Source organism: Zootoca vivipara, chromosome 7, assembly GCF_963506605.1.
Source record: "Zootoca vivipara chromosome 7, rZooViv1.1, whole genome shotgun sequence".
In the NCBI taxonomy this organism is placed as follows: domain Eukaryota; kingdom Metazoa; phylum Chordata; class Lepidosauria; order Squamata; family Lacertidae; genus Zootoca; species Zootoca vivipara.
Window position 1 is genome coordinate 25,908,945 of NC_083282.1, and position 25,054 is coordinate 25,933,998.

The 25,054-nt window shown below is 43.8% G+C and overlaps 1 protein-coding gene and 1 long non-coding RNA gene across 2 annotated transcripts in view; one reads left to right on the top strand and one right to left on the bottom strand.

Moving 5' to 3' along the window:
- Positions 1 to 25,054, top strand: part of LOC132592429 (uncharacterized) — an 88,208-nt gene that overhangs the window by 12,164 nt on the left and 50,990 nt on the right. Inside the window, exon 2 of the long non-coding RNA XR_009557878.1 lies at positions 1,106 to 1,194. This is a non-coding gene — a long non-coding RNA (uncharacterized LOC132592429). The remainder of the gene's footprint in view (positions 1 to 1,105; positions 1,195 to 25,054) is intronic.
- Positions 13,878 to 25,054, bottom strand: part of HS2ST1 (heparan sulfate 2-O-sulfotransferase 1) — a 92,755-nt gene continuing 81,578 nt past the window's right edge. Inside the window, exons 5-7 of the mRNA XM_035121385.2 lie at positions 23,819 to 23,916; positions 22,082 to 22,239; positions 13,878 to 19,737 (exon numbers count right to left, since the gene is read on the bottom strand). Coding sequence (XP_034977276.1) covers positions 19,511 to 19,737; positions 22,082 to 22,239; positions 23,819 to 23,916 — 483 coding nt within the window. The 3' untranslated portion in view covers positions 13,878 to 19,510. The remainder of the gene's footprint in view (positions 19,738 to 22,081; positions 22,240 to 23,818; positions 23,917 to 25,054) is intronic.

Sequence of the window (25,054 nt, forward strand, 5' to 3'; positions counted from 1 at the left end):
AGCATACCTGAATGAGCGTCTCCACCCCCATCATTCAGCCCGGACACTGAGGTCCAGCGCCGAGGGCCTTCTGGCGGTTCCCTCACTGCAAGAAGCAAAATTACATGGAACCAGGCAGAGGGCCTTCTCGGTAGTGGCGCCCGCCTTGTGGAACGCCCTCCTATCATATGTCAAAGAAATAAACAACTATCCAACTTTTAGAAGACATCTGAAGGCAGCCCTGTTTAGGGAAGTTTTTAATGTCTGATGTTTTATTGTATTTTTAATATTTTGTTGGAAGCTGCCCAGAGTGGCTGGGGAAACCCAGCCAGATGGACGGGGTATAAATAAATAAATTATTGACATTGCCAATTGTGTGTCTGAGAAGGATCCAATCCACATTCACTGTTCCCTCTTCCATTGAACAGGTGGAGCATCTGCTAAGCACAGGTGTGTCCCAGCAATATGGCCATTGGACATTGGGCATTTAACTTGCCTTACAATCCTCTATTGGAAAGGCTCATCACTTGCTCCCTGGTCAGGAGAGACCAATTGTTAAGATAGCACAGAAGTTGCTATTAAGGATGGAGGAGAAATGAATGTTCCGTTCACATTTAAATGAGGATCCACCTAATTTGCACTTTCTGAAACATTATGCAGACCAGAGCGCAGCCATCTTTCAAAATGCGTGTTTCTTCTAATTTTGCAATTCGGCTCTCCAGCCAATTAATATGTACAGAAATGCATATACTAGGGCAAAGCATGCATAAAATTGCATATATTCATGAAAATAACATATATAAAGATTTTCTATTATGGAAAAAATGTTTTGCAAACATGTGCCTATTTGAAGTGTAAGAAGAATAGCAGGCCAAAGGCCCATTTATTGAAGCATCCTGTTCTCATAGGGGCCAAGTATATTTGTCACAATCGCATACAAGAATGTGTATATTAGGAAAATCACATTAAAATGCTGATACAGACTTTCTTTTAAAAAACCAAAAAACCTGTGACATGGAGAAGTTAAGATTGGAAAAAATGAGAACTGAGAAAAACTGATTCACCCATCCCTAGTTGCTATAGAACAACACTGTGACCTTTGTCCTCTCATTTTTCTCTTCTACAGAAGGACAATATTTTCAGCCGGAACTTGATTCTGGCACCTCACAGGTGGGCACCATTGCCATTATAAGAGACCAAGGGAGGCGTTCAATGGTGAGTTCAGGCACCTCTGTTTCTACAAAAATAGCACTGTGTGTATCAATGTGTGTGGAACCAAGAAAGAGAAATTTTAAAAAGTATGCAGGAAGAATAACTCGGTGACACAGAGGAAAGGCTACTCAACTGAGAGAACCACTACCAGAGAGGAATAAATAGGCACAATTGATGACCCACACAAAAATAGTTGTCATATACCTGAGTGGTTTTCCTTAGCAACAGCTCTTGGAAGCCATGTGGGAAAATGCACCCTATGTGCCATGAACAAGCCACAATGAGAAGCTGTAATAAGAGCAATTGACCCTCATAATATCCTTGTGCCTAGGGTTTACCTAAAGAAGATTTGAAACCGTTCTGCGAGGTGCAGAAACAGGAAACACAAAAGAAATTCCATGCCCACTTAAACAGCAACAGGGATATTCCAAGTCTCCTTGAATCAGATTCAACTTCTCTCCATCAGCCGCAAAGTGTATTACATTTGGCACCGGGGCATTCCTTTCCCTGGCGCCTCTGCTGAATAGAGATGTTATTCCGTCGTGCTTATTTAAGCAGAAAGGGCATTATGATTCCTCCGTACTGTAGCAGCGGCTCGCCCAAGGTGTAATAGGGTTTCAAGCGATATGCCAGAAAGGTTTGGGGAAATAAGTAATGAGCGGGTTGCCCTGCTAAATACCATCATGACAAATTTGCTAAGTGTTCGGCGAGATAAAACACAGCACTTTAAATGCCCAGCAAATCAATACTAAGCACCTACTGGGCTATTCATTTTATAAAGGAGGGCAAACCTTTGAAGGCTTATTCTTCTGGCACGGAGTCTGTGCCTGAGTCCTTTCAGAATCTGAGCAATTTATAGATATATGTATGTACACAAGGTTAATGTGAATAGTTGAGCCCTTTGCAATCTTTATAACAAGTTCCATGTGGCCATTGCTTTGTTCCTTACATCAGCTGGACAGGTCATAGAAAACTTGCTTTAAGACAATATTTAACTCTCTTATGAATAGGACAGCAAAAATAGGTTCCAGGCACTCCTCTCGGGGTGACCCAAGGTGGCTAGGAGGGCCTTTTACCAGCTTCAGCTGGCAAGACAACTATGGCTGCTTCTAGACTGGAATAGCCTGAACACTATCACCCTTGCGCTGGTAACCTCTGGGGTGGATTGCTGCAATGTACTCTCTGTGGGTCCACCCTTGAGGATGGCTCAAAAGTGGCAGCTGGCGCAAAACGCAGCAGCTGAAATGCTGACTGGGGCAGGATATTGCCAACGTATTATCCTGCTGTTGACAGATTTGCACCAGCTGCCCATTAGCTAAGTTGAAGGTATTGGTTTTGGTGTCAAAAGCCCTATACAGAGCTTGGCACCAGGATAACTGAAAGTTTGTTTGCTTATTAAATTTCTAGACTGCCCTTTATCTGAAGACCACAGGGCGGTTTACAATATAAAAACAGAAAAATATATAGTCTCACCCTTTTCATACCCAACTGATCACTGCGCTCCGCAGGTAGGGCTGGCAAATGGCATCCGGAGCGGAATTTTGCTGAATCAGCAAAATGTCCTGGAAAACCTGAACGCATGGAAACTTGGGCGATTTTTTTTTAATGCTTTGAAAATCCCCCCGAAGCCCAAAATTGTTGGAGACATTCCCCTCATCATATTTGATCAAAAAAGAAAAAATACAGTCGTACCTCGGAAGTCAAATGGAATCCATTCTGGAAGTCCGTTCGACTTCCAAAACGTTAGGAAACCAGGAAGCATCTGCAGCCAATCGGAAGCCGCGGAAGCCCCGTCAGACGTTTGGGTTCCAAAGAACATTCACAAACCGGAACACTCACTTCCGGGTTTGCGGCATTCAGGAGCCAAAACGTTCGACTCACAAGGTGTTCGACTTCCGAGGTACGACTGTAGAATAAAATAAAAGCTCAACAACTTTGTCCGGATTTTCATTTTTGGGAATATGGCAACCCTATCCGCAGGTCTCTGGCAGATGCCATCTTATCATCAGGATGTCCATTCCACACAATATAGGAATCAGGATTTTGTCACAACAGGAGGGAGAAACACCCATGTTTCTTCACAAGCCTCACCCATCTCTGTCTCTTGGCCCTCCTCCTCTCGTGCTGCAGTTTCTGCCTCTGGTTCTGGACTTCTCTCTGCCACAGACTCTCCCTGCTCACTAAGTCCTGTTCCCTCTTCCGTTTCTGGCACCTCCTCCTCCTCCCAGTCTCCTCCCTCTGACCACTTTTCATCATTCCACCACCAATCCTCAGACTCTGAGCCTTCATCCCTTGGGGATTCCCCTAGCTCATGGGTAGGCAACCTAAGGCCCATGGGCCGGATGCGGCCCAATCGCCTTCTCAATCCTGCCCACGGATGGTCCGGGAATCAGCGTGTTTTTACATGAGTAGAATGTGTGCTTTTATTTAAAATGCATCTCTGGGTTATTTGTGGGGCCTGCCTGGTGTTTTCACATGAGTCTGGGTTATTTGTGGGGCAAAGGTTGCTGACCCCTGCCCTAGCTGGTTACTTCCACCCTTCCTCTGCATCTGCAACCAGTCTGTGACAACATACATTAAACCCCAAGGTGGCCTATCTCCCAGAAAGAGCTGTGACACTTTCCCCTTTGGACTAGCATTCCACTGGCAGGATGAGTTCCAATTGTACTTTGGGCTAGTTGTGTGTACGCGTGCATGCGCACACACTTAATTTTCACCCATTGTTACCTGCCATGAGTTACTGGGAAGGCGTGGGAGAGAAATGGAAACAAATATTTCCAAATATTAAAGGTTTTGGAACCTCATATGCATATTAATTGTTATATGCTTGTGCAGGTGGTACGTCAGCTTGTCAGATCTGGCACCCGAGCAAAGGAGCTGTCAATCTGCAAGCCTAATTTGGAGATAGGCATCAGCATATGAGGCACAGGTCTGGGGCAGGCCCAGCAACTAATAGGCTGGATCCATGCAAAAGTGAGTCACATTGAATTCCCATGGAACTCCAGTCAGTGACAACCTGTTTTGTGGGGCAGATCCAGTCACATACTGGAAATGTGAGTGTGTGCAATTGAAGTGGGTTGATGCACTTTCAAAGCCGCTCTTTCAAAACAGACTTGCTGCAGTTAGGAAAGTGACAAAGGAGTGTCAGATAACGACTGACCGGGAGATGGCTAATTCCCCCCCAAAACAAAGCAGTCTGGCCGCTCAGAGAGGAGCCCTTAGCCTTAACTTTGGGCTTGCCTTAACTTTTAACTTTGATTTCGGTGGGGCAGCAGTACCAGGTTGGTCGCCTTTCGAGCAAAGTTCCCTCCTCTGCCACAGAAAAGGGCCTTACACTATAAGCCTGCCTGAAATGAACGCAGGCCCTTTCAAGTCCTGCGAACTTGATTTCGGGATTAAACGCGAGCAGCGAGACTCTTCTTTGCCCTCTGTGCAGAAAGGAAGACAGTTGACAGTGAAACCAAGCGTATCTCCACTGAAGCTGCAAAATGGGGAGCTGAATGAGGCCATCTGAAGGGCTTCTACGTACTTTCCGCGGCATACGGTGCGAATTCCTCTTGCACCACCTAGTGGCGAAAATACAAAATGAGTTTTGTTTTTAATTCGTGGTCCGGATGAATTTTGTCCTCTCTTTCTCCTCTGCCACCAGCCCCCCCCCCCCACAAAGCAGGAAATGTATCAATCTCACGTTTTCTCTAACCATGAAAACAGCCACCATTGCCAGATGCACAAAGCCTTTTCAGCAGCTGCACAGACATATTAAAACAACGGAGAGGGGAAGGAATATTGCTGTGTGTGTGTGTGTTTTAAAAGAAGAATGCCTTAAAAAAATAAAATCAAAAGTTCTACGGGAAGGTGAGGCAGAGAAGAAACAGCGAGAGCTGTATGTTTGTCGCTACTTATCTTTCATGGTCACTGGGCTTGCAGTTAGATAATTGCCTCTTGATAATTGCTCAACGCTAGATAAGAGCTGAAGTAAGGCAGTTGGTTTTATCGGCCTTAACATAAGATCCGTCAAGCAGAAGATTAAAGGGGAGGCCCATTGGCAATGGAACCCATGGTAAAGTACACAAATTGCCTATTGCTAATTAGTCCCCACTTTGCATCATGGCTGCAGCTCTACTTGAATCAGAAAGGCGGGGGGCAGGATACCACAGAACTGCAGATCTGTTTGCACAAATCAGCAGAATCTAGCTGCAACGCTTTTCCTAGACTGTTCTTCTCCCAATTGTTTTTTTTGGGGGGGGGGGAGATTTGTTGGAAATACTTCTCACTATGCATGCTCGTACCTTCACATAGGAAAAGTAGCTCATCAGGGACGTCTAGGCTGACCCGTGGTCTGCTTTGGTAAGAGCAGGGAGTTCATTATCTAAGGAAGCAGTCAAAAAGATTTCTCAAAGTGGCCCGCTTCTGGAAACGCTTTGCCTCCTGTTGCGAGTATAGAAGTTGGCCTTGCCCTGTGGCTGCAGGTTGGATGCAGAGGAGTGGGGGGGCACCAGCTGGGGAACCCCCAGGGGAAGAAGGCTCAGAGCCCAGGGGATTGGTGGTGGGACGGCAATGCATGGTCACAGGGAGAAGAGAGAGCAGACCGGGAACAGGAGGGGTCAGAAGCAGAAAAGGCAACAGGGTTTGGTGAGCAGGAAGAGGCTGTGGCAGAGAGCAGTCCAGACATCGAGGCAGAAGCGGAGGCTGGAGGGGAGTGGGGCCAGGAGACAGAGGCAGGTTGCTGAAGAAGCCAGGGAGTCTCCCTTTCCTACTGCAACCAGCTTCCTTCCCACCGGTCTCCTAAGAACAGACAGAGAGATGAAAAGGACAGAGCAGAGGAGGATTGCGCATTTGCGACTGCTTGGGAAAGACTCTGGAGAGGAGGGAAGACACATCACAACTGCCTTGTTGGAGCAAGGCCTACTGAAGAGCTGCTAGGATCGCCAGTTTTGGTTTCTTGAACAAAGAGTTAACTTCACCGACACCGTGCTTTGCTTTGATTGCTGGCCTATGCTTGACTCCAGCTCCTGGCACTGTGGCTCCACTCAAAGGCCAAGCGCATGACTTCTTGCCAGGTTGCCATTTCAGCCTTAGCTCTGCACATTCCACGGCCACAGTAGTGGAATACAGAAACGTAAGAAGCGGACTTATGTGGCCAGTCCCCTGGGCCTCTACGTTCAGGGATGTCTACTCTAGGTGGTCTAACTATGACTCACCATGGTCTCAACACAGAGGGTGTTGCTATTCTCAGCTGGGATTCCATCGCATGCCTGCTTATTATAGTCAGTCGGGAAGCTTCATGCAACAGACCCACTTTCTCAAAAGAGCAAACTTATTGCTGTAAGGGAAGTGATGGGGAAAACACACTGGAAAGCGTGCAGGGACGCTTGCTTTGATGCAGCAGCATCTAACCTCCCTGCAATGGATCAGAATGAACGCTCATTAAATAGCCAACATCAACTAATCTCCCTGCAAGCGGATAAGGGTGGATGCTCAGTCAATAGCCAATGACAACTAAATCTCACTGCAAACAAATCAGGGTCTTCTCCAGCTCCACCTACAGATGCTGAAGGTAGACCTGTTCCATGCAAGGCACTTGGCTCCCTGCACTGAGTTATAGCCCTTCCCTTAAAAGCCGATGAGCACAGAAATTCATGTGAACTATCTTTGTTTCTATTTAGTGACCTTAGCTTTACATCTGTGCCAGAATCAGGAAGTTCCCTTCTTTGTGGATTCAAGGAGTGAGCAAGTCAGATGGCTAAAATTAAAAATTACAGTAAAACTCCATGACCAGATTCCTTAGCCTTCAAATAGCAGGATGAACAAGCAGAAACTCAGCATGTGAAACGTTACCCATCGGCATGCCAGGGGCAAAAGAACAACACCTTTCACAGTAGGGTGTTCAGTCTCATTGAACTCAGTAGGGCTTGCTTCTGAGAAAACATGCACAAGATCACTTATTATGCTACAGGGTTGTTGTGCTGTTTCCAGATTCCGTTTTCAAATCTGCCTACGGATAGCCTGTTGGGTCACTCAAAACAGATCTGCTACGTATGTATGTATAATCGTGGGATTAGCTTTCAGCTTTAGCAATATGGTTGTGGTCCTGTTAGTAAGCTCACTTGGTTGGGAATAAGTTTCGCCGAACTAAATGGGATTTAATTTTGAACATACATGCGCAAGGTTTAAATGTTGCGGTGCTGAGCATATTTGGGCCGCAATCCTCAGCCTGGGAATTTCAATCGCATTCGGCGGGCCTCACTTTTGAGTTAATGTGGGGTGCATTTGCCTCCACTGTATTCTCTTCAGACCTGGCAGTTTAAAAAAAGTAGCACGACAGGTTATTAAAGTTCTGTTTACCTATTGTATAAAAGGTATAGTATCCATAAAGGATTTTAAAAGGAAACATTTGGTTTATTCCCTTGCACTTGAGTCATTTATGATACGTAGCCAAAGAGACTCGAGTTTATTGACCTAGTTCATTAAGTACTCAGACAGAAATAATAATAAACTCAAAACTCCAGCACGAACTAGACAAGGCATGCTTGGGACATGTTTCAAGTGAGGCCTGGAGAACAATAGTCATAAGCCAAATGATGTACCCCTTTCTCAAAAAAGGTACCACTTCACTGGGTTAGCGTGGACCTTTTGACAGGGAGATTAAACAGATAACTAAAAATAAGAGAGACGGTTTCTGTAAAACTGAAGAGACAGGACAAAAGGGTGGGGGGGGAATCCGCAGACAGTTGCTATGCGTACAAGCAGGGAAACACTTGTGTGACAGTTGGCCCAAGTGTATCAGATGGAAGACACCATGCCCAGGAAGGTCACTGTACTCCATACATAAAGTGGGGCTGAGAGAAAAACCTTCTTAAAGGGGGTGGAGGGGGGGGGAAAGGGAGACACCAGGGTTCAAACAAAGTTTTATGAGGACAGCTAAAGTGCACACAGCTTGTAAAAGGCCTAAAAATGACAACAAGCTGTAGTTTGATACGGAGTCATCTCCTAAAAGTATACTATAAGGATACACTGTAGATTTTATGAGATGGTTAACATTGCCAACAGGTGACTGAATAGCTTTTCATAGGACCATCAGAGGAGAAAACTTTCCCTACAGATCAGAATGGAGAGAAGTAAAGCGCTTAGACCTCTTCCTGTCTTCCGGCAAACACCATCCCCTGGTAGAATGTCCCATGGCAGGGTCAAAGAATAAAAAGTAGAGGGGAAGATACGGGAAGTGCCCTTTAAAACCTTCCATTTGAACAAATTGTTCCACCCACATGGACATATCACATGGAGGATTTGCAAGAGGGTCAGCTTTGGCAAATTAAAACAGGAGCAAGATCTGCCCTGGCTGAACTTTGCGATCTGCTGTTGCATCATGTCCAATCTCAGTTATCGACCATGTTTCCAGGTGTGTGTTTTGGCCCCCAGTGGTGGTGCACTCATCTCCCCAGTTTTGCTGCATTTTAATATTCGTTTGTAAAAAACCGAACCCTCTTTCTAGCAGGATAATCTTAAAGAGCGCAAAGCAGCATTGAGTGCTACACCAGGGCCCTTAAATGGTTTATTTCCATCAGAACGCTTTACACTAAACCAAACTCCCAACACGTTTGCCACAAATACAGAGGTGGCAGAAGAAGTTGCACTGTGGTATATTTAGGCAGCATGAAGCAAAGACTGATGCTGTCGCAGAAAAACAAAATGAAGAGATCTGGGAAGAGAGATGTTCTGCTCCCATGGTTGGAAGCAGCGTGTATCTTCACGTTGGCATCTGCTTGGCCACTATGAGAATAGGATGCTGGATGAGGTGGGCCTTTGTTTTGATGCAGCAAGGGTCTTCTTACGCTCTAACGACAAGCCAGGAAATGAATGGCCTGAATGTAATCCTGAATTTTAATCTGCTAAGCAAGAGCAGCAGATTGAAACCGAACTTACTTTTGTTTAGAGCAGCCAACAGCTGGATGACTGTTTGAGAAGACAGTCTTTTTATTCCCCCATATCCTAGTGGCCATTGGCAAGTGGTGTAAACTAGCCACAAGAGAATTCATGACTAATATAAGATGGGAGTCAAGGATTTGCCAGCTCGTTCTCTTTAAAAAAGAGGGGGGGAAAGTGCTGCACTGGTCTCTCAAATACCTGCTCACAATGTTAAGAGTTTCTTTTTCAGGAATGCCACATAGATTTGGGTTTATTGTTTTCTAGAATGGCAAGATCTGCTTTCATTGTTTTAAGAGATTTTTGTGGATGATTCAATTGCTTTTAGAAATAGGGTTTTGTGTTTTATCCTATTTTTTAAATTTTGTATACAACTTTGATGGTCTCTAGCCACAAAGCAGCTTATAAATCTGGTAAATATAATAACTTAAAAGATATTCTGGGCAGAAGCACAGGGGTCCTAGGCCTGTGATTCTGACATCCCATTACTGCGTATGAAACTGCGTTACACACACCAGTGTTTAGAATCTGAACCAGAGTCAGAATGAAACACCCCAGAAACTTAGGAACAGAGCAGTTGAGTGCATGTGAGTAAACACAAGCCATAACCTTTGCAATACTTTATTCTGAAGTGTAAGAAAACAGGCTGGCGAAACCATTGCACAAAACAGCGTTCACCCGATTTAGAAGTGTGCACATCTGCTCTGAGCCCTGACCGAAGGGAGGGTCAAATGTGCTAGTTCCGTTCTTCTTCTTCTTCTTCTTCTTCTTCTTCTTCTTCTTCTTCTTCTTCTTCTTCTTCTTCTTCTTCTTCTTCTTCTTCTTCTTCTTCTTCTCCTTCTCCTTCTCCTTCTCCTTCTCCTTCTCCTTCTCCTTCTCCTTCTCCTTCTCCTTTTCTTTTTTGCTGCTCATGGCATTTTCCTTCCTAGACTAATTGGAGGGTTTTATATCTATATATATATATATATAATTAAGCCCCAAAACTCAGAGGAGCACTATTCTAGCCAGCTTGGATTCTACCACGCTATAAAAACCTACTGAAAGCTAGGGGATTATTCCTCAGCAAACACAGCTCTTTACAAAAAACCTTCTTCAAACTGTTAGGGCCCTCCAGATAAGCTTGCAAAGGGTTTTATGGAGGTCTCTTTATAGTTTTCACTGTAGCATTACAGGCTGGGTAGTACACAGTAGGGAACTGCTAAACTAAGCCACACCATTGGTCCACCCGGTTCAGTATCACCGACACTGGCTGGCAGCAGCTCTCCAGGCAGTTTCAGACAAGGCTCTCTCCCTGCCCTACCTGCAGATACTGGGGACTGAACCCAAGACACTTTGCAGGGTACCTTCAGGAGAAGAAAAGGCTAAGGAGTAAATCCTACACAGATCTGGAGTCCCCTGGAGCCTTATATGCCTCCTTCTTGCAACCCCTGCAGCCCAGCTGGTGTGAAATATCTTGGTCTGCTTTCCCTTGGACCGCATCAGCGAGGTCGAGAGGGCGGTCCTGTTGTCTGGGCAGCTCAGGACCTCCATCCACACTGCCCAGGCTTGCGCCCCAGGAAGGTTCCTTTGGTGCTGCTAACTGTAGAGGGTTAGCTGTAAAAAGTAGTTTGAACTGTTGAAAGCACACCATGCAAGCAGCAATATCGCCACCTAAAAAGTAGCCTTTCATAGGGCCTGCAAGGGAAACTCTATACGCTGTTATCATTTCTTAAGTCTTACCTTTATTTGCATCAGGGAAAATTGTAGTCATCCATTCATTTTGTATTCTGGCAGGTTTATCTGGAATGCCAGAAAGACAATTTATGATGATCTCATCAGTATCCGGCACTATGAAAAAAATGCCACTGAGTCCAGCCATCAAGACTCTGCTATTATTGCTTTGCATAAGACTAGGGCAAGATCGGAAACAGACTAAACAGTATTGCTTTCTATCCAGAAGAAACCCTTCCCTAACCAACAAGCATCTTCTCAGTGCAATAGTACTAATTTGTATTCAGACTTCCGCTTAAGAATGTGGTCCCTGGCCTTATGCTTGTCCCCCTCAAAGTTTTGCCCATTTCCCAGGTCTGTCTACTGCCTTCTCCAAATCGGTTTTCCTGTTTGCCTGAGTGAAGTCCTGTAGAGTGTAAAGGTAAAGGTAAAGGGACCCCTGACCATTAGGTCCAGTCGTGACTGACTCTGGAGTTGCGGCACTCATCTCGCATTATTGGCAGAGGGAGCCGGCGTACAGCTTCCAAGTCATGTGGCCAGCATGACAAAGCCGCTTCTGGCGAACCAGAGCAGCACACGGAAACGCCGTTTACCTTCCCGCTGTAGCGGTACCTATTTATCTACTTGCACTTTGACGTGCTTTCAAACTGCTAGGTTGGCAGGAGCTGGGACCAAGCAACGGGAGCTCACCCCGTCGCAGGGATTCGAACCGTCGACCTTCTGATCGGCAAGCTCTAGGCTCTGTGGTTTAAACCACAGCACCACCTGCATCCCATCCTGTAGAGTGTAGATAACATAAAACATCCATGTTGTACCAGGAAGTGTTGTCTGAACATCTTAGCAAGGTCTTCTCAAAGCAGCCGAGCTTCCGGTGGGTCATGCATACTTGAAGCAGTACATCTTGTGTGTCATATCCCTGTTTTAGTAGAAAATCCAAATTGCACTTGCTTTGAGGATCCAATTAAAAGTATGTGAATTATCTTGCAATCACATTCATTTTAAACAGCTTAATGCTCAAAGCGGGGAGACAACTTGAAAGGGCACCATCTAAAACAAGTGTGTTTATGGGGGGGGGACTGGCAAACTCTTGCCTGGCCCCTTTAATTTTGATGGGGTTACCCTGGGTTATTATCAGAAGTTGAAAGGTCCCGAAGCTTTTGTTTTGAACCCACAGGTGTTCTTTGTAGGGCCTATTTTTTAATAAAGACTCTTATTTGTTTTTTTAAATTAGCTCATATTGTGAGTTACCACATCTGTGCTATGTGGTAATGAAACCCAGGGGGAGGTCACAGCAGGAGGGGGGCTTTAGCAGGCAGAAAACATCTGGATATCGCTTTCGAGATTCACTTGCAGCTTCTTGCATTTTATTAAGCAAAGAAACTTACACTGTGCTCAACTGTGGCACCCAGGAAAAATTTATTTCTATAAAAATACACAAGCACTCTCTCTGCTCAGTAAGATTGGGGATATCTAGCAGGCCATCGGCAAGACAGTATCCACCTTTAAAGAAATTTGCACAACTTATATGACATCATTAAAAATGTGCCTGTTTTATTTCACAGCATGCTGCCCTTGAAAACTGTGATATTGTCATGCTCCTTAGTAACCGAATGGCTCCATGTTTCAAGTTGGGGGGAAAGTGACCTAGTTTTACAGGCCATGCAACTGCCCATTTCTAGAGCATAAAGCTGTATTGGACTGCACCTGTAGCAAAGTTGTACATAGGGCCAGGGCAGTCTCGAGCAGGTCGCGCGCCCTGGCGCTGAGGGGTGGAGATCGCTCCGGCGCCCCCGCCCTCGCAGGGCGCAGCAACCGCGCCACCGGGGGTCTACCTAGAGCCGGCCCTGCATAGGGCAGGTTCTACATTCAAGTTTAGAACTACAACAGACCACTCTCCTTTCATCTGCTTCCCAAGCTAACAGTAGATTTAACCTTCAGGAGCCTCCTTGTCTGGATGTGCAGGTCATCCTAAAAAAGGGCTGAAACTCCAGACAACAGTTGCTTCGGCGCGTAAAATGCTGATGACTAAATATTTAGGAACTATCCCATTAAGAGATCAAAGCAAGCACTTAAAAGCGGAGTCAGCTGACCGTCCCTCAGCTAAAAGGACAGCTGCGGCAGAGAACTGCTAAGAGCTCAGAATTTCCATAAAGGTTGCATTGATGCATTACAGCTTTGGGGTAACAAATGGGCAGCAGGAGGGGGTTGTACTGCCTCAATCACATACTGAAACATTCCTCTCTGGAGATAGCTCACTTTTACAGAAAGCAGAACATTTCAAGAGGGCAGTTTAACATGTGTGTGTGTGTGTAAGTCTCAAAACAAAAGCTTCCCTGTTTTTCAAAACTAGGGGAGCTTTCCGAGTCCCAGTGGCATGGCAGCAACTGCCACCACCTGGAAGTCATCTTCAAGCCTGTGCTGGTAATTAGAGCTGCACTACCATTTCCTCGGGGAGGTAAGTCAGGCTTGGGTAGGCCAAGGTTATACGTACTGCTGGTCGGGGTGGTGGCTGGCTCAGGCTTCAGCTATCCTACTTCCAAATTAGTTGCTTTCCGGAGCCCTAACCCCAATGCTGTGTGTCTGAGCCTTTGCGTTCCCTCCTATTCACAATTTCCTTAAGGCCTAGGGGTGATGCCCAAGAGTTTGGTTTCAAAGGCAGACGCTCTTACTGCGTTGCCTACCTTAGCAAATCGGGAATCTATTCCAATTGGAACCTCTTAAAAATGTGGACACTCAATACTTAGCTAGGCCTTGCCACCATTTACTCAATCACCCATTCAATTTCATAACACAAGGCTTCTAGAGTCCTACCTCTGTGTACATGACTAATGAAGGCTTTCACCGCAAATGAAGGATTTCACCACTGCTTCCTATCTGAGACTGGTTTGACTGCAGAAATGGGACGACGATAAAGAGAAACCACCCCTGTGATATTTATACTTTTAAACCCAATTGTGTGCATTTTCTTACTTACTCCCCGCCCCCCCCCTCGGCCATTTGAATATCAGAGACTTTCTTTTCTGGAGGAGAAAAAAAGACACTAGACTCTCCTCCCCCTTTCCCATTGGGCATTTTATTTTATATATCATTTGCATTAGGTAATCAACTGAAACACTTCAACAACAGAAAGCTCTCAGCAAAGTACAGGGGGGGGGAGGAATGAAGCAATTATCTCAAACAGATGTGACAAAACGGTTTTAGATTTGGGAGTATTGCACAACTGAAATCAGCACGTGAAGAGGAAGGAAAACAAGAGAGAGGAGCGAGCATCTTCCAACATGGATTGTGAGGGGGGAAAGGCACCATTTAGCTGTGTGTATTAAAAAAATAATGAGGCACAATCCAAGTTCTCAATATTACATTCGACACTGCTTCTGAAATACTCGAACTAACACAGAAGCTACGGCTTCCATTTTCTAAAATTTCGGTACGAGGGGAAAAACAAGCATCCAAACAGATTTTTTGAAAGCAAACCTGCTATTAAAAAAAAAATCTTTACAAGGGTTTCGGTTTATAAATAGGTGCCACAAAAGTTTACATAGCTACATGGTCTTAAAAAAGGATATATTCTGGCAGCTGATCGTAGATTACACGCTTTTTTTCTCAAAATCTCTTTCTGGTCTGATCTCTAGGACTCACAAAATGATCCACCTTTTAAGAGCTAAATTGGCAGTGTGTGAGGCAGGCTTTTCAGCATGCTTTCTCTGCAGCATAGTTTAGGCACCATATTTTCTTTTATACAAAACACTTCTAATGCCACATGATGTATTCCCCGTCCCCTTCTGCTTAAAAAGCCACAACTTGATCTGCTGTTCTGGCTGCAATCCTATGCATACTTATTTGGAAGCAAATCTCACGGAAATCAGTAAGGCTTTGTTGCCAAGGGCATGGATGCAGGACCAGAGGGTTTTAAACACAGGCAAACGTTTAGGATGAGAATGACGTGGCAGCTGCCTGTATTCAGAAATGTAAAGTGTCTCGGCAGCAATACAGATTCATAAAGAGAGTGCTTTTTCAGAAACCATTGCTCAAGCCTCTAAGAATATACAGTGTTTGAACAAGTCCATGAATGAACACATTTGTATATTTTGAAGCACTTGCTCACAAAAATATTCTATGTATAAAGCTTTGCTTCAGACCACATGGCTCTGCACATTAAGGGTTTCCAAAAAGGTACCAATAATTAGAACCTGCTACAAATACTGTTCAGCTCTTCAATTTGCATGCTTTCGTAAGTGAATTTGCGGGTTGCGGATTCTAGAAGAACGAAATTCAGTGAATTCAGGAGGGAGGGAGGGAGCATCTCTCATTTGTAAGGAAGAAATGTAGGCTATTTGTCAGATTTCTAATCCACCTTCCAGAGCCTAGCTGTTCATAATTTTTAAACAAAAACAAAGGGCCCCAAACAATCCTCTAATGAGCAGTAACAAATAAAATGAACCGGCGCATCAAGCACACATGGATTGAAATAAAGTCTTACAAGTTATTTTAAAAGCCAGTATCAATGTGGCCATGCATATTTCCCTGGAGAGGGCATACTGAAGCCAAGAGTCACCACTAACAAGGCCATGTCTCTGGTACCTGCAATTTAATAATTGTATTGGTGAGCCAGACAGCAGAGCCTGTGAAGCTGATCTTAACACCTTGTCAGTCTCATATGGGTGCAAGTGGTCATTCAGATATACTACTGGGGTCCATTTTAAGGGCTGCAAAGGTTAAAAGCAGCACATTAAACTGGACCCAGAAATAAATAGGATATACCTAGGGTGCTTGACCTGCCAAACCATGACTAAAACAGTTTCACTGGCAGAGTAGACAAACACTCATAGACCAATGCCACAATGCAATGTCTCCATACTTGCGTCCCAATTCCAGAGTGCTTGCATGTGTAGATCTCCCATATAAATTCAACACAGCAAGGCAAGCGCACAATGATCCGAGTCTCCCATCCACGTGAATAATACTGTCCTTCCCTGTACGGATGTGGACTCTCATACAATAATTTGTAATAATCCAATAGCTCAAGGAAATACTATCATTATCAGGAATGTTATGGCAGATATAGAAACCCATCTGGAATTCCAGGTTTTACCAAATATGTATAAACTAGCAAAGAGAAACATAGTCCCTCGCTAACTAGCGATTTGTAAATGAATTCCATAAGACTTATTCCAATGTTCCTAACTGTACTTTTCAATGCATGCATCAAAATATTTCAGTGAACTTAAATCTACTGGCAACTGTCACCAGGGATTGTGGGCTACAATTTGAAAGAATGTATTTTATTCAATATCCAATACAAGTTTATTTCTGGCTGACAATTAAACTGGGAAAACACGGTTTCAAACTGGTTTGCAAACCTTGCCTGCAGAACAATGTTCCAACAAGCCATCATGGCTTGTCAGCAACACAAAATCACTGTCTGGGTTGGGATGAGGTTTCACACTCTACACCAGACATCCCCAAACTGCGGCCCTCCAGATGTTTTAGCTTACAACTCCCATGATCCCTAGCTAAGAGGACCAGTGGTCAGGGATGATGGGAATTGTAGTCCAAAACATCTGGAGGGCCGAAGTTTGGGGGTGCCTGCTCTACACCATGGTTTGGGAGGTTATCCAGGGATTTGCAGGGGAAAAAGGGGAAGAGAAACCATGGCTTGCCTGTATGTCTGAAGGACCTGTATTGTGTGAGCAGAGCCGCCACTCATACTTGATTATGTCCCAGGCAATTTTCTAAGCACTGCCAATGAGAACACAATCTGTATAACCATGCTAGTTGTAAGGGTTAGCTTTGAAACCTTGAAAAACAAGGTTTCGAAGTATTTGGAATTGTCAGAAAAATGGGGTGGGAAGAAACGGTTTAAGGAACAGCAGAAAAGTAAACCGTGATAGCAAAGTCCAGAGTATTTTAGTGCTGAGTGAACAAGACCCCAGAGACCTAAGCTCTGAACTTCCTCCCTCTTACCCCTGAAATTCAGATAATGAACCCCCAAAGCTTCTCCTTGCAGCTGTTATGAACCAGAAATTGGGTTTTAGTTTTTGCACTTGCAAAGCAGATCTTATACATGCAGAACATAAAAACAGCCACAGGTACACCATTCCTTTCTAAACTTTTAAATACTGTCCATATGAGCAGACGGTACGAGTCACATTTTCAGTGTCTCTTTGCAAAGGGAGTTTTAAGTGTTTAGATGCCTGTGTTTCACTTGGTAAGCACCTTTATTTGGTGCTCTTCTTAAAAGTAGTTTGCCACAGCTACATGAATAAAGTATATATTATGGAAGAGAGCGCAGGGAGGATGCCCATTATAAATTTATGTCAATATCTTTCAAAATTGCCTGCCTCTCAGTTCTGCAACATCTTACACAAGAACCAATAGTCATGAGAAATGTTTTATTCCCCAACTAGAGTGGGGCATGGCGTTTGTACAGGCTGCCTAAATATCTTAACACCTAATTAATATACATGCACCTCTTGTTTTGAGGACATGTCAACACAGTGGCTATAGTATTGGGAATTGTAACCAGCCTACCTCGTGAAGTCTGTACCGAGGCTCTGAGTTACAAGGGTCCAAATGGCAGCTTTGCTAATTGTTTGCACAATCATACTTTCAGCCAACTTGCTACAGAAACCCTTGGTTTCTGAGGCACTCAGACTCTCTTCCTAACACGTAAGAATGGAATCAACAGGCCCACTAACATATCAATCAGCCTGGACAATTGTGATTCTAGTTGTGCTCCGAGCATCAGCACCTGACGTTGAACACATTGCTGCAAGTAGCCAATTGGTCTAATGATAGTTTGTTTTGTTTTGTTTTTATTTTTTCTGCGTCTCGTTCAGTTGAACCAACACAGCTACGAAAACACTCTGGCTCATGGTCATACATTGGAAAAAATTAACGAAGAACACTACGAATGACTGCTAACTGAAAAGAAGAAACTGCCTAGGAAGGCGGCGCTATTTTTATATCTTTAAGAGCAAGGCAAAAGAAAGAAGAGGAGCAGCAAATTAAAAGCTTTCCTTAATAGTCTCATTACCCCTTTGTAACAGGATCCTGTTTTTGGCATCAAAACATTTCAGTTTACAGACAGCTAACAACTTTGTGTTCGTATAGCGGACAAATTTGGTAACGTTCTTCTATCAATACATCTATGCTGCACTTTGACATCTTATAGAATATGACGCTCAAAGGCTGGATTTAAATGAACTAAAAAAAACCCTGCAAACTTTAGTAATTTAAAAAACAAACAAAACATAAACCTTCCAGTAAAAACATATGCAACTAGGGAATTTGCCATTTTTCTAGAATTTTGTTAAAATGTAGCTTCCCAATATACAACCAACTGCTAAACAACCTCGTGTATAGAAGTTACTATAAGGTGCTAATCAAGGCAAAAATGCACATTTACTGAAGTAACATAAAGCAGTGCCCTGAACACATTGACGTCACTTTCTTTGTATCTCTTTTGGCCAGGCAACAGGCATCCGTTTCCCTTTCCCTTTTAAGCGTGATAAAAGGATGCAGATTAAGGAGAGTGTTTCTTTCTCTTCTTTGCAAAGGGGGATCCTGGACAGACCCACTGTGTATTTAAAGTTGTTGAGGTCATTGAAGTTCATTTCAGCGATGTCCAAGAGTTAACTCAAAACTGGAATTTGAATGGCAGGTGGGATGCTTCTACTTCACATACGGCAAAACGGGTGCAAAAATGTGTTAAACTAGTTGTCCGTAACCTTTTGGTCCAAATACATAAAATATGCATTATTTACAGCATTTTATTCCTTTTTTTTCAAATGCAATGCTTTAAAACACATTATAAAGCACCTTAGTAAAAATATTCTACAGGTAAAAGTATCTAAATAGGAAACCCCTAACCATACCACAGCTCACTAGTTGAGTCATAATATGGATTCACCAGTAGTTCTTTAAAGTACAAAGAATCGATGGAACAAGGATACAGAATTCACTATTTGTTTTATATTGATGTGCAGGCAAAAGCCAGCTTCTGAAGAGGTGTTTTCCCAACATTAGTTGGAAGTGCAGAGGATATTAAAGAAACACTGCCTTCGTTTTCGGCGTTCTGACAAGATCACTATGGAATTTGAATTTTCAAACACACTGATGATCAATTTAGCTCTTTAAAATGAAAACCCCACACTGATAAAATATGGGCAAGTCCAGCTGCAGCATTTCTCAGCAGAACATGATTGAACATGATTCATGTGATATGAATTCACAAGAACAAAGCACAGATGTCAGCCGGTTATTAACATTATTCATAAACGTATACAACCCAAATCTCCATGTTGAAGCTAGGGAACCAACAGCTTCCTCTTCCCAGGAGGTTAACTAAAATAAGCTGTTCTATGAATCAAAAAGAGCGTAAAGGGAAGCCTTTCATCTTTATCACTTCAGCAACGTAATTGGTAAGTGGTTAGTTTCTGTAAATGTGTATGTAGGCTTCTGCAGGAGTCGAAGAGCAGCCTTCTTTGAGATTAGACTGAAGTTTATACTTTGGATTACCAACGTATCTGGTCAGCAGCCATCCTCTTTGAGGAACCCACAATTCATTTTACTGAGCTCCAGGACTGAGGTGCCTCGGTTGGTGCATCAGCAATCTACAAGTGGGGGCAGAAAATAAGAATGTGGCCCAAAGGTTTAGTCCCTAGCCTAAAAAGATGCACCGTCCTTAGTTCGATTTAGGGTAAATCTTTTCATAAAAAAAGTTTTGTGCCAGAATGTACAACTCTCCATCTTTTTCCCGGACGGCGTGTGCTCTGACAAACTGAAACTGCTCCAGTGCAAATTCATAGAACTCATTCTCCATTTTCCATATTTCAGACTGCTGCAGCTTTGCGATGGTTTCCTTTGTGGGGAGTTTCTTTTCTGTTGTCTTCCTAAGATGAGACTTCTTGCCTAAAAGCAAAACGTACAAAGTCATAACTTCACTTTGACTCATAGCTTGAATGCTCCCAGAGGAGCAGAAATGTAGACCGGGAAAAGTTTGTGTGTCTCTGTGCAGAGTATTCTTTCATCAGCAGGTTGCTAAATGGGTACATAAAGTGACAGAACTTGGGCCAAGATTTATTAAGCCTCCGGGACTGAGAAACTGGAAGCTTTGACATTAAACATGAATGCATTTGCATTAGTGTGCTCTCTCAGTGCACATTCCTCCCGCTGTTTAAAGAGCTTAATTATTAAAACCATAAAGAGGAAGTGTTTGTATTGGGAACTGCATTTCCTCACATCACATCCATTTAAGATATCTGTTTCAATTATGATTAATGCTTCTTTGGAAATTCAGTACGATCGACAATAAAGTGAGTAAATAATAATAATAATAATACTTCACAACAACTGGGCAGACCATTTGTTTCACCAAATTCACAGCAACCTCCCACATGATGCCATCAATAATTTTCATTTAAAGGCAAGGTGGTACGTGAGTCATCCTGAATATTTGTTGTGGGAATATGCTATTTGCATTCTATGCTGTTATGTTATATGCATTCCAACAAACGGGGACAGTCAATGTATATGGTGGGACTACAAGTTTCACCACCCCTGCCTGAGTACACTGTCTGGGGACGATGGAACTGCAGTCCAATAACACCTGCACATGGGCTACCCTTGAACTACAGCATAACCAAGAAACAGAATCCAGAAATAGAGGTGCGTGTATAGGAGCAGGCTTCGTTCTCAATGTCACTTAATCCTTTGGGAGGTGGGATAGAAAACAGTTCCATTCCTATTCTTCCTTTGCATTAGACGGCGGCCCCAAGAGTCTGCATGCCTATACCAAGTCAAGCTGCAAACCACAATGAGCTTACCGAAGCAGGCTGGTCAGCAGGTTATGCGACGTGAACAAGCGTAGAGTCTTATCGCTAATCGTTCAAATTTTACTTGAATCAATCCGGTCTGATCCCACGTTCTTTGTGGACTTTGCCTACACTGCTCAGCTTCCTTATGTCAGCCTGGCAGCCCTCTTCCTTCTTTCCAGCAACTCGCACAACTATTCTCGCACTGAATAACTACAGACATTAGGAAGAACCTCCTAACTACAGACTAACTACAGACCTCCTGACAGCAAGAGCTTTTTTGACTGGAAGGTGGTGGACCTTGGAGGTTCTGAAACCGAAGTTTTAATTCCTGCATTGCAGGTGGTTGGGCTAGCCAGATGAGCCTTGTGGTCCCTTCCAACTGTACCATTTATGATTCTATGACCCTGTGACATTGGCTCGTATTTAAAGCCCCATAAGGACCTGGGAATGCATGTAGCTTCTCACCCACAGGCAGAGAGGAGCCTAGTGGGCAATACACCCAGGTACTTGATGCAGAGGATCCAAAAGAGGAAACTGGAAACGACACTGGAATTGCACATGTACCAGCACGGGTAAGCCACAGCCAACATGAGCTTCCTTCCCTCCAAACCGCTACTACTGCAAGCAGCTGGGTCTATCCCTTTCAGCTTCTCCTCAGACCACACCCTCCAGCCCCTTCCCACTCGGCTGCCCATCAATCCCATTGCTTTAGCAGGCGCACGGGCCGCCAGGGAGGGGTGTGTGTGTGTGTCCGCTGGGAACGGACCACCAGTTCGGCAGCGGCCTCCGTGGTGGTGACCGCAACCCCCCTTCCCCGCCTGGCTTCTCCTTCTGCACACATGCTCCTCCTCCTCCTCCTCGGTTGATAGGTGAAGCAGGTCCAAAGGGGGAGAGACCAGCCCATGGACCAGCCGGGCCTGGAGCCGAGCCCAGAGGAGCTGCCACCAAGGAAGGCCTGTGGAAATGCAGGCGTAGCACGAAGGCCCAGCGGTGTCGCCAGCACCGCAGCCGGGCCAGGGGCACTGGGTCTCCAGGCCCAGAGCCTGAGGCCATGCCTCTTTCCTTTCCTTCCTCTTACTCAGTCACCCTCCTCTCTCTCTCTCTCTCTCTCTCTCTCTCTCTCTCTCTCTCTCTCTCTCTCTCTCTCTCTCTCTCTTGTATCCTCCCCACTGAAATACTTACAAGTTTATGCTGATTAAAACCGTTCTTCATTTTAAATATTGTATTGTTTTTCCTGGTTTTTGTGCAGTGTACATAGGAATTCGTTCATTTTTTTATTTTTCAAACTATAGTCTGGCCCCCAACAGTGTCTCAGGGACAGTGAACTGGCCCCCTGTTTGAAAAGTTTGAAGACCCCTGTCCTAAAGGGTGTGTGAAAGAGAAGTTTTGGGGGGAAAGGAGGAAGATGAAAATGGCCTAGTGGGTGGCTATTTAAATACCTGTGCGATATAGTTCTGTAGCACCCCTGAAGAAGCGGGGCAAAGCTGCCTCCAGCAACATAATAAAGTCTTCAAGCTCTTCAGTAACTCCCACTAGGAAATATTCATTAATCAAGTTGTATTTGGCTTGTTCCAAAGCCCATCTGCTTCCCACATTCCTAAAACGATAAAAAGTAATTACAGGAAGGTTTTGATGTCTGCCAAGAATTTTGGTTCCCTTCATTTAGATATTCTCACACCAGGCTAAAAGAATGGCTTAGCTGTTATCTTTGCACAGGCAAGAAAACAAAGTTTCAGCCACACACATTTTTAATTTCCTTTGCTCCCCCCCCCCCATTTTCTCTCTCTCTCTCTCTCTTCATGGCCTAGGTTAGATGTCAAAAGATTTATGGCTCTGATTTCTAACTTTTTGATAACACTAATGCCTTTTTTTCAAGTATGTTGCATGGTGTTCAGTATGGAAAATTTTGCTGTTATATCAAAGAGTTCCGAAGTATCAATTATGACGTGGCATAAAAGCAGAAACAGAAAGGCATGTTGGAACTTTGCACCAGTCTTCCACAACCGATTGCAGTCATCTGCATTTTAGCAAGATTGCTCTATAAGAGGATAAACAAAGAGAGGTTTGCAGAATGGTTGAGAATTCGTATATCTGATACTTTGAAAGCACTTGCTCAAGCCTTGGTCCAAATAATCTGAAGCGACCGTATATGCATTTCTCTCCTACACAGAAATACAGTGTAGGAGATTTGTCATATGCCTTCTGACACAGCATATTAAGGATATTATCTCAATTAAAACTAAATAGATCAAAGCTGCTATTTTTTTCTCCTACTGTTAAGCAAACCGTGTAACAAGGCTTTACCCTAGTTATTGTAATATGACAAATCAACTTCTAAACTTCATTTCATGAACACCTTCAGACATTCAAAGCGGAATTGAGCACTCAAATTAATCCATGTTTACATTATAACATTATAGCAGCCACAAAGTTTGTTTCTGCCAGCTAAGAACAATTGGGTTTGAGACCTAAAGGTTGAGCATTTATACTGGGTTAGAAACTGATCTTGCTGTTACCAGTGAGCACATTTCCCTGAGCAGAACTTTGCTCAGATGCTGCTGTGGTCATTTAAAGGGAGAGGGAAGAGACTTAGGAGACCATCCACAACAGCAGAGGAATGACAGGGTGAGGAGCAAATCACTGCCACTTCTGCCAGTGGGATCGAAAGCTTTCTGTGGATGAAAGAACCCTTCTATCCACAGAGGGCTAAGTTTAGATCCAAGCCATGACATTTTAAACCGGAGCGGGGAGGGGGAGAGAATCCCATAGTTACGTGGTTTTTAATCAACATATCCAAACACTGACACTGGTGTTTAGAAAGGGGATACATAGTTCATTTTGAAAATGGTTGACCATTTTCTGTATCATTCGTGTAAACTTAATCAATAATAATGGGGGTATTGTTTTTGTTTGTTACTATGTTATGTATCTTTGTGTTTTTATTTTGTAAACCACTATGTGATCCTCAGATGATGGGTAGTATAGAAATTTAATAAATAATAATTCAACCATTTTTCAGTTTGATACTTTGAGGGAGATAACCACAAAGTACACTTGTTAATCAAATGTGTTCTTTCTCAAAATCTTAACCTCTGCTACACATTCTGATTTAATAAAATACACTTCACATGGATAATTTATTTAATCTGCAATTTAAAGCAATTCCATCGTCTTACCAGCACTCAGAGCTGTGGCCACAGAAGAACGGAATTTGAAGCCAGAGTTTCTCAGGGGCACAATCTGAGCCTCCAGCTGCTACACATTCATCAAACGTCTGGAACAAAGACAAAAACTCAAGAGTGAGCTATAAATTTCCATCTTAAATATCAAACTTCTTAGTGTAGTTATTTTTCTACATGAACTTGGGCTGCGTTACTTCACAATAGCTTACTAAGAGGCCTGTCAGTTTGTCCATCAGTACATGCTGACTCCCAGCTGTGGGCACCGCACAATGAGATAGTGTGGGTTGGCTGGCACACACAGAATTCAGTGTAGTGTGGCTTTTGGTATGCAGCTGCTAGTGTCCCCAAAGCGACAACTGCACTGGTGTGCAGAGCCACAAACCATTTTGTGGGCACTGTCAAGATTCATAATTGCTTCAACACACGGTAACCACAGCAAGAACTGAACGGTGACTCAAAATAGCCCACAATGTGTCATTAATGTGTCTGACTTCAGAAGTTCTTGGATTCCGTTTTATTAACAGCAACCAATTTAAATTCTACTTGTATTTGTTTTGCAAAAGCCAGTGTGTCAGAAAACAAGTCATATTGCTGCTACCAAGGGAAATCAAATGCTAGTGTTGAAAAGTCATTCTGTAGACCTATAGACAAATGCTGGCCTAGGGAACAGCATTGGGTGGGGAAATTTATCTAACAAGGAGGTACACCACCCTGTCCTCTGTGCCTTCTTATTTGCTCTTTAAAAATAGAAGGCCGGAGATGTATGCGCATGTGCCATTGGTCTACGACAGTGATGGCCAAACTTGGCCCCCCCAGCTGTTTTGGGACTACAACTCCCATCATCCCTAGCTAACAGGACCAGTGGTCAGGGATGATGGGAATTGTAGTCCCAAAACAGCTGGAGGGCCAAGTTTGGCCATCACTGGTCTAAGACAATGTGGAGCTCTTTGTTCAACATTAAAGCATATTTCCATAGCTCCCTTTGTCCAGAGTTAATGCACAATTCATTGCAATCCCATCTTTACACAATAAATATTGCGTCAAACGCGACTCTCTCATGAGTGGCACTTCACTCATGGAATAAGTGCTTCTGGGACCTTCTAACAGGTACGAAGACGGAGACGGTCTTTGATGAGCCCTCCCAAGACCCCTAATAATCTGCTCCAGAGAGTTGAGAGACCATCAAGAATGGTGTAGAAGGTGGTGCAGGAAGGATTAGATTAAAAAAAT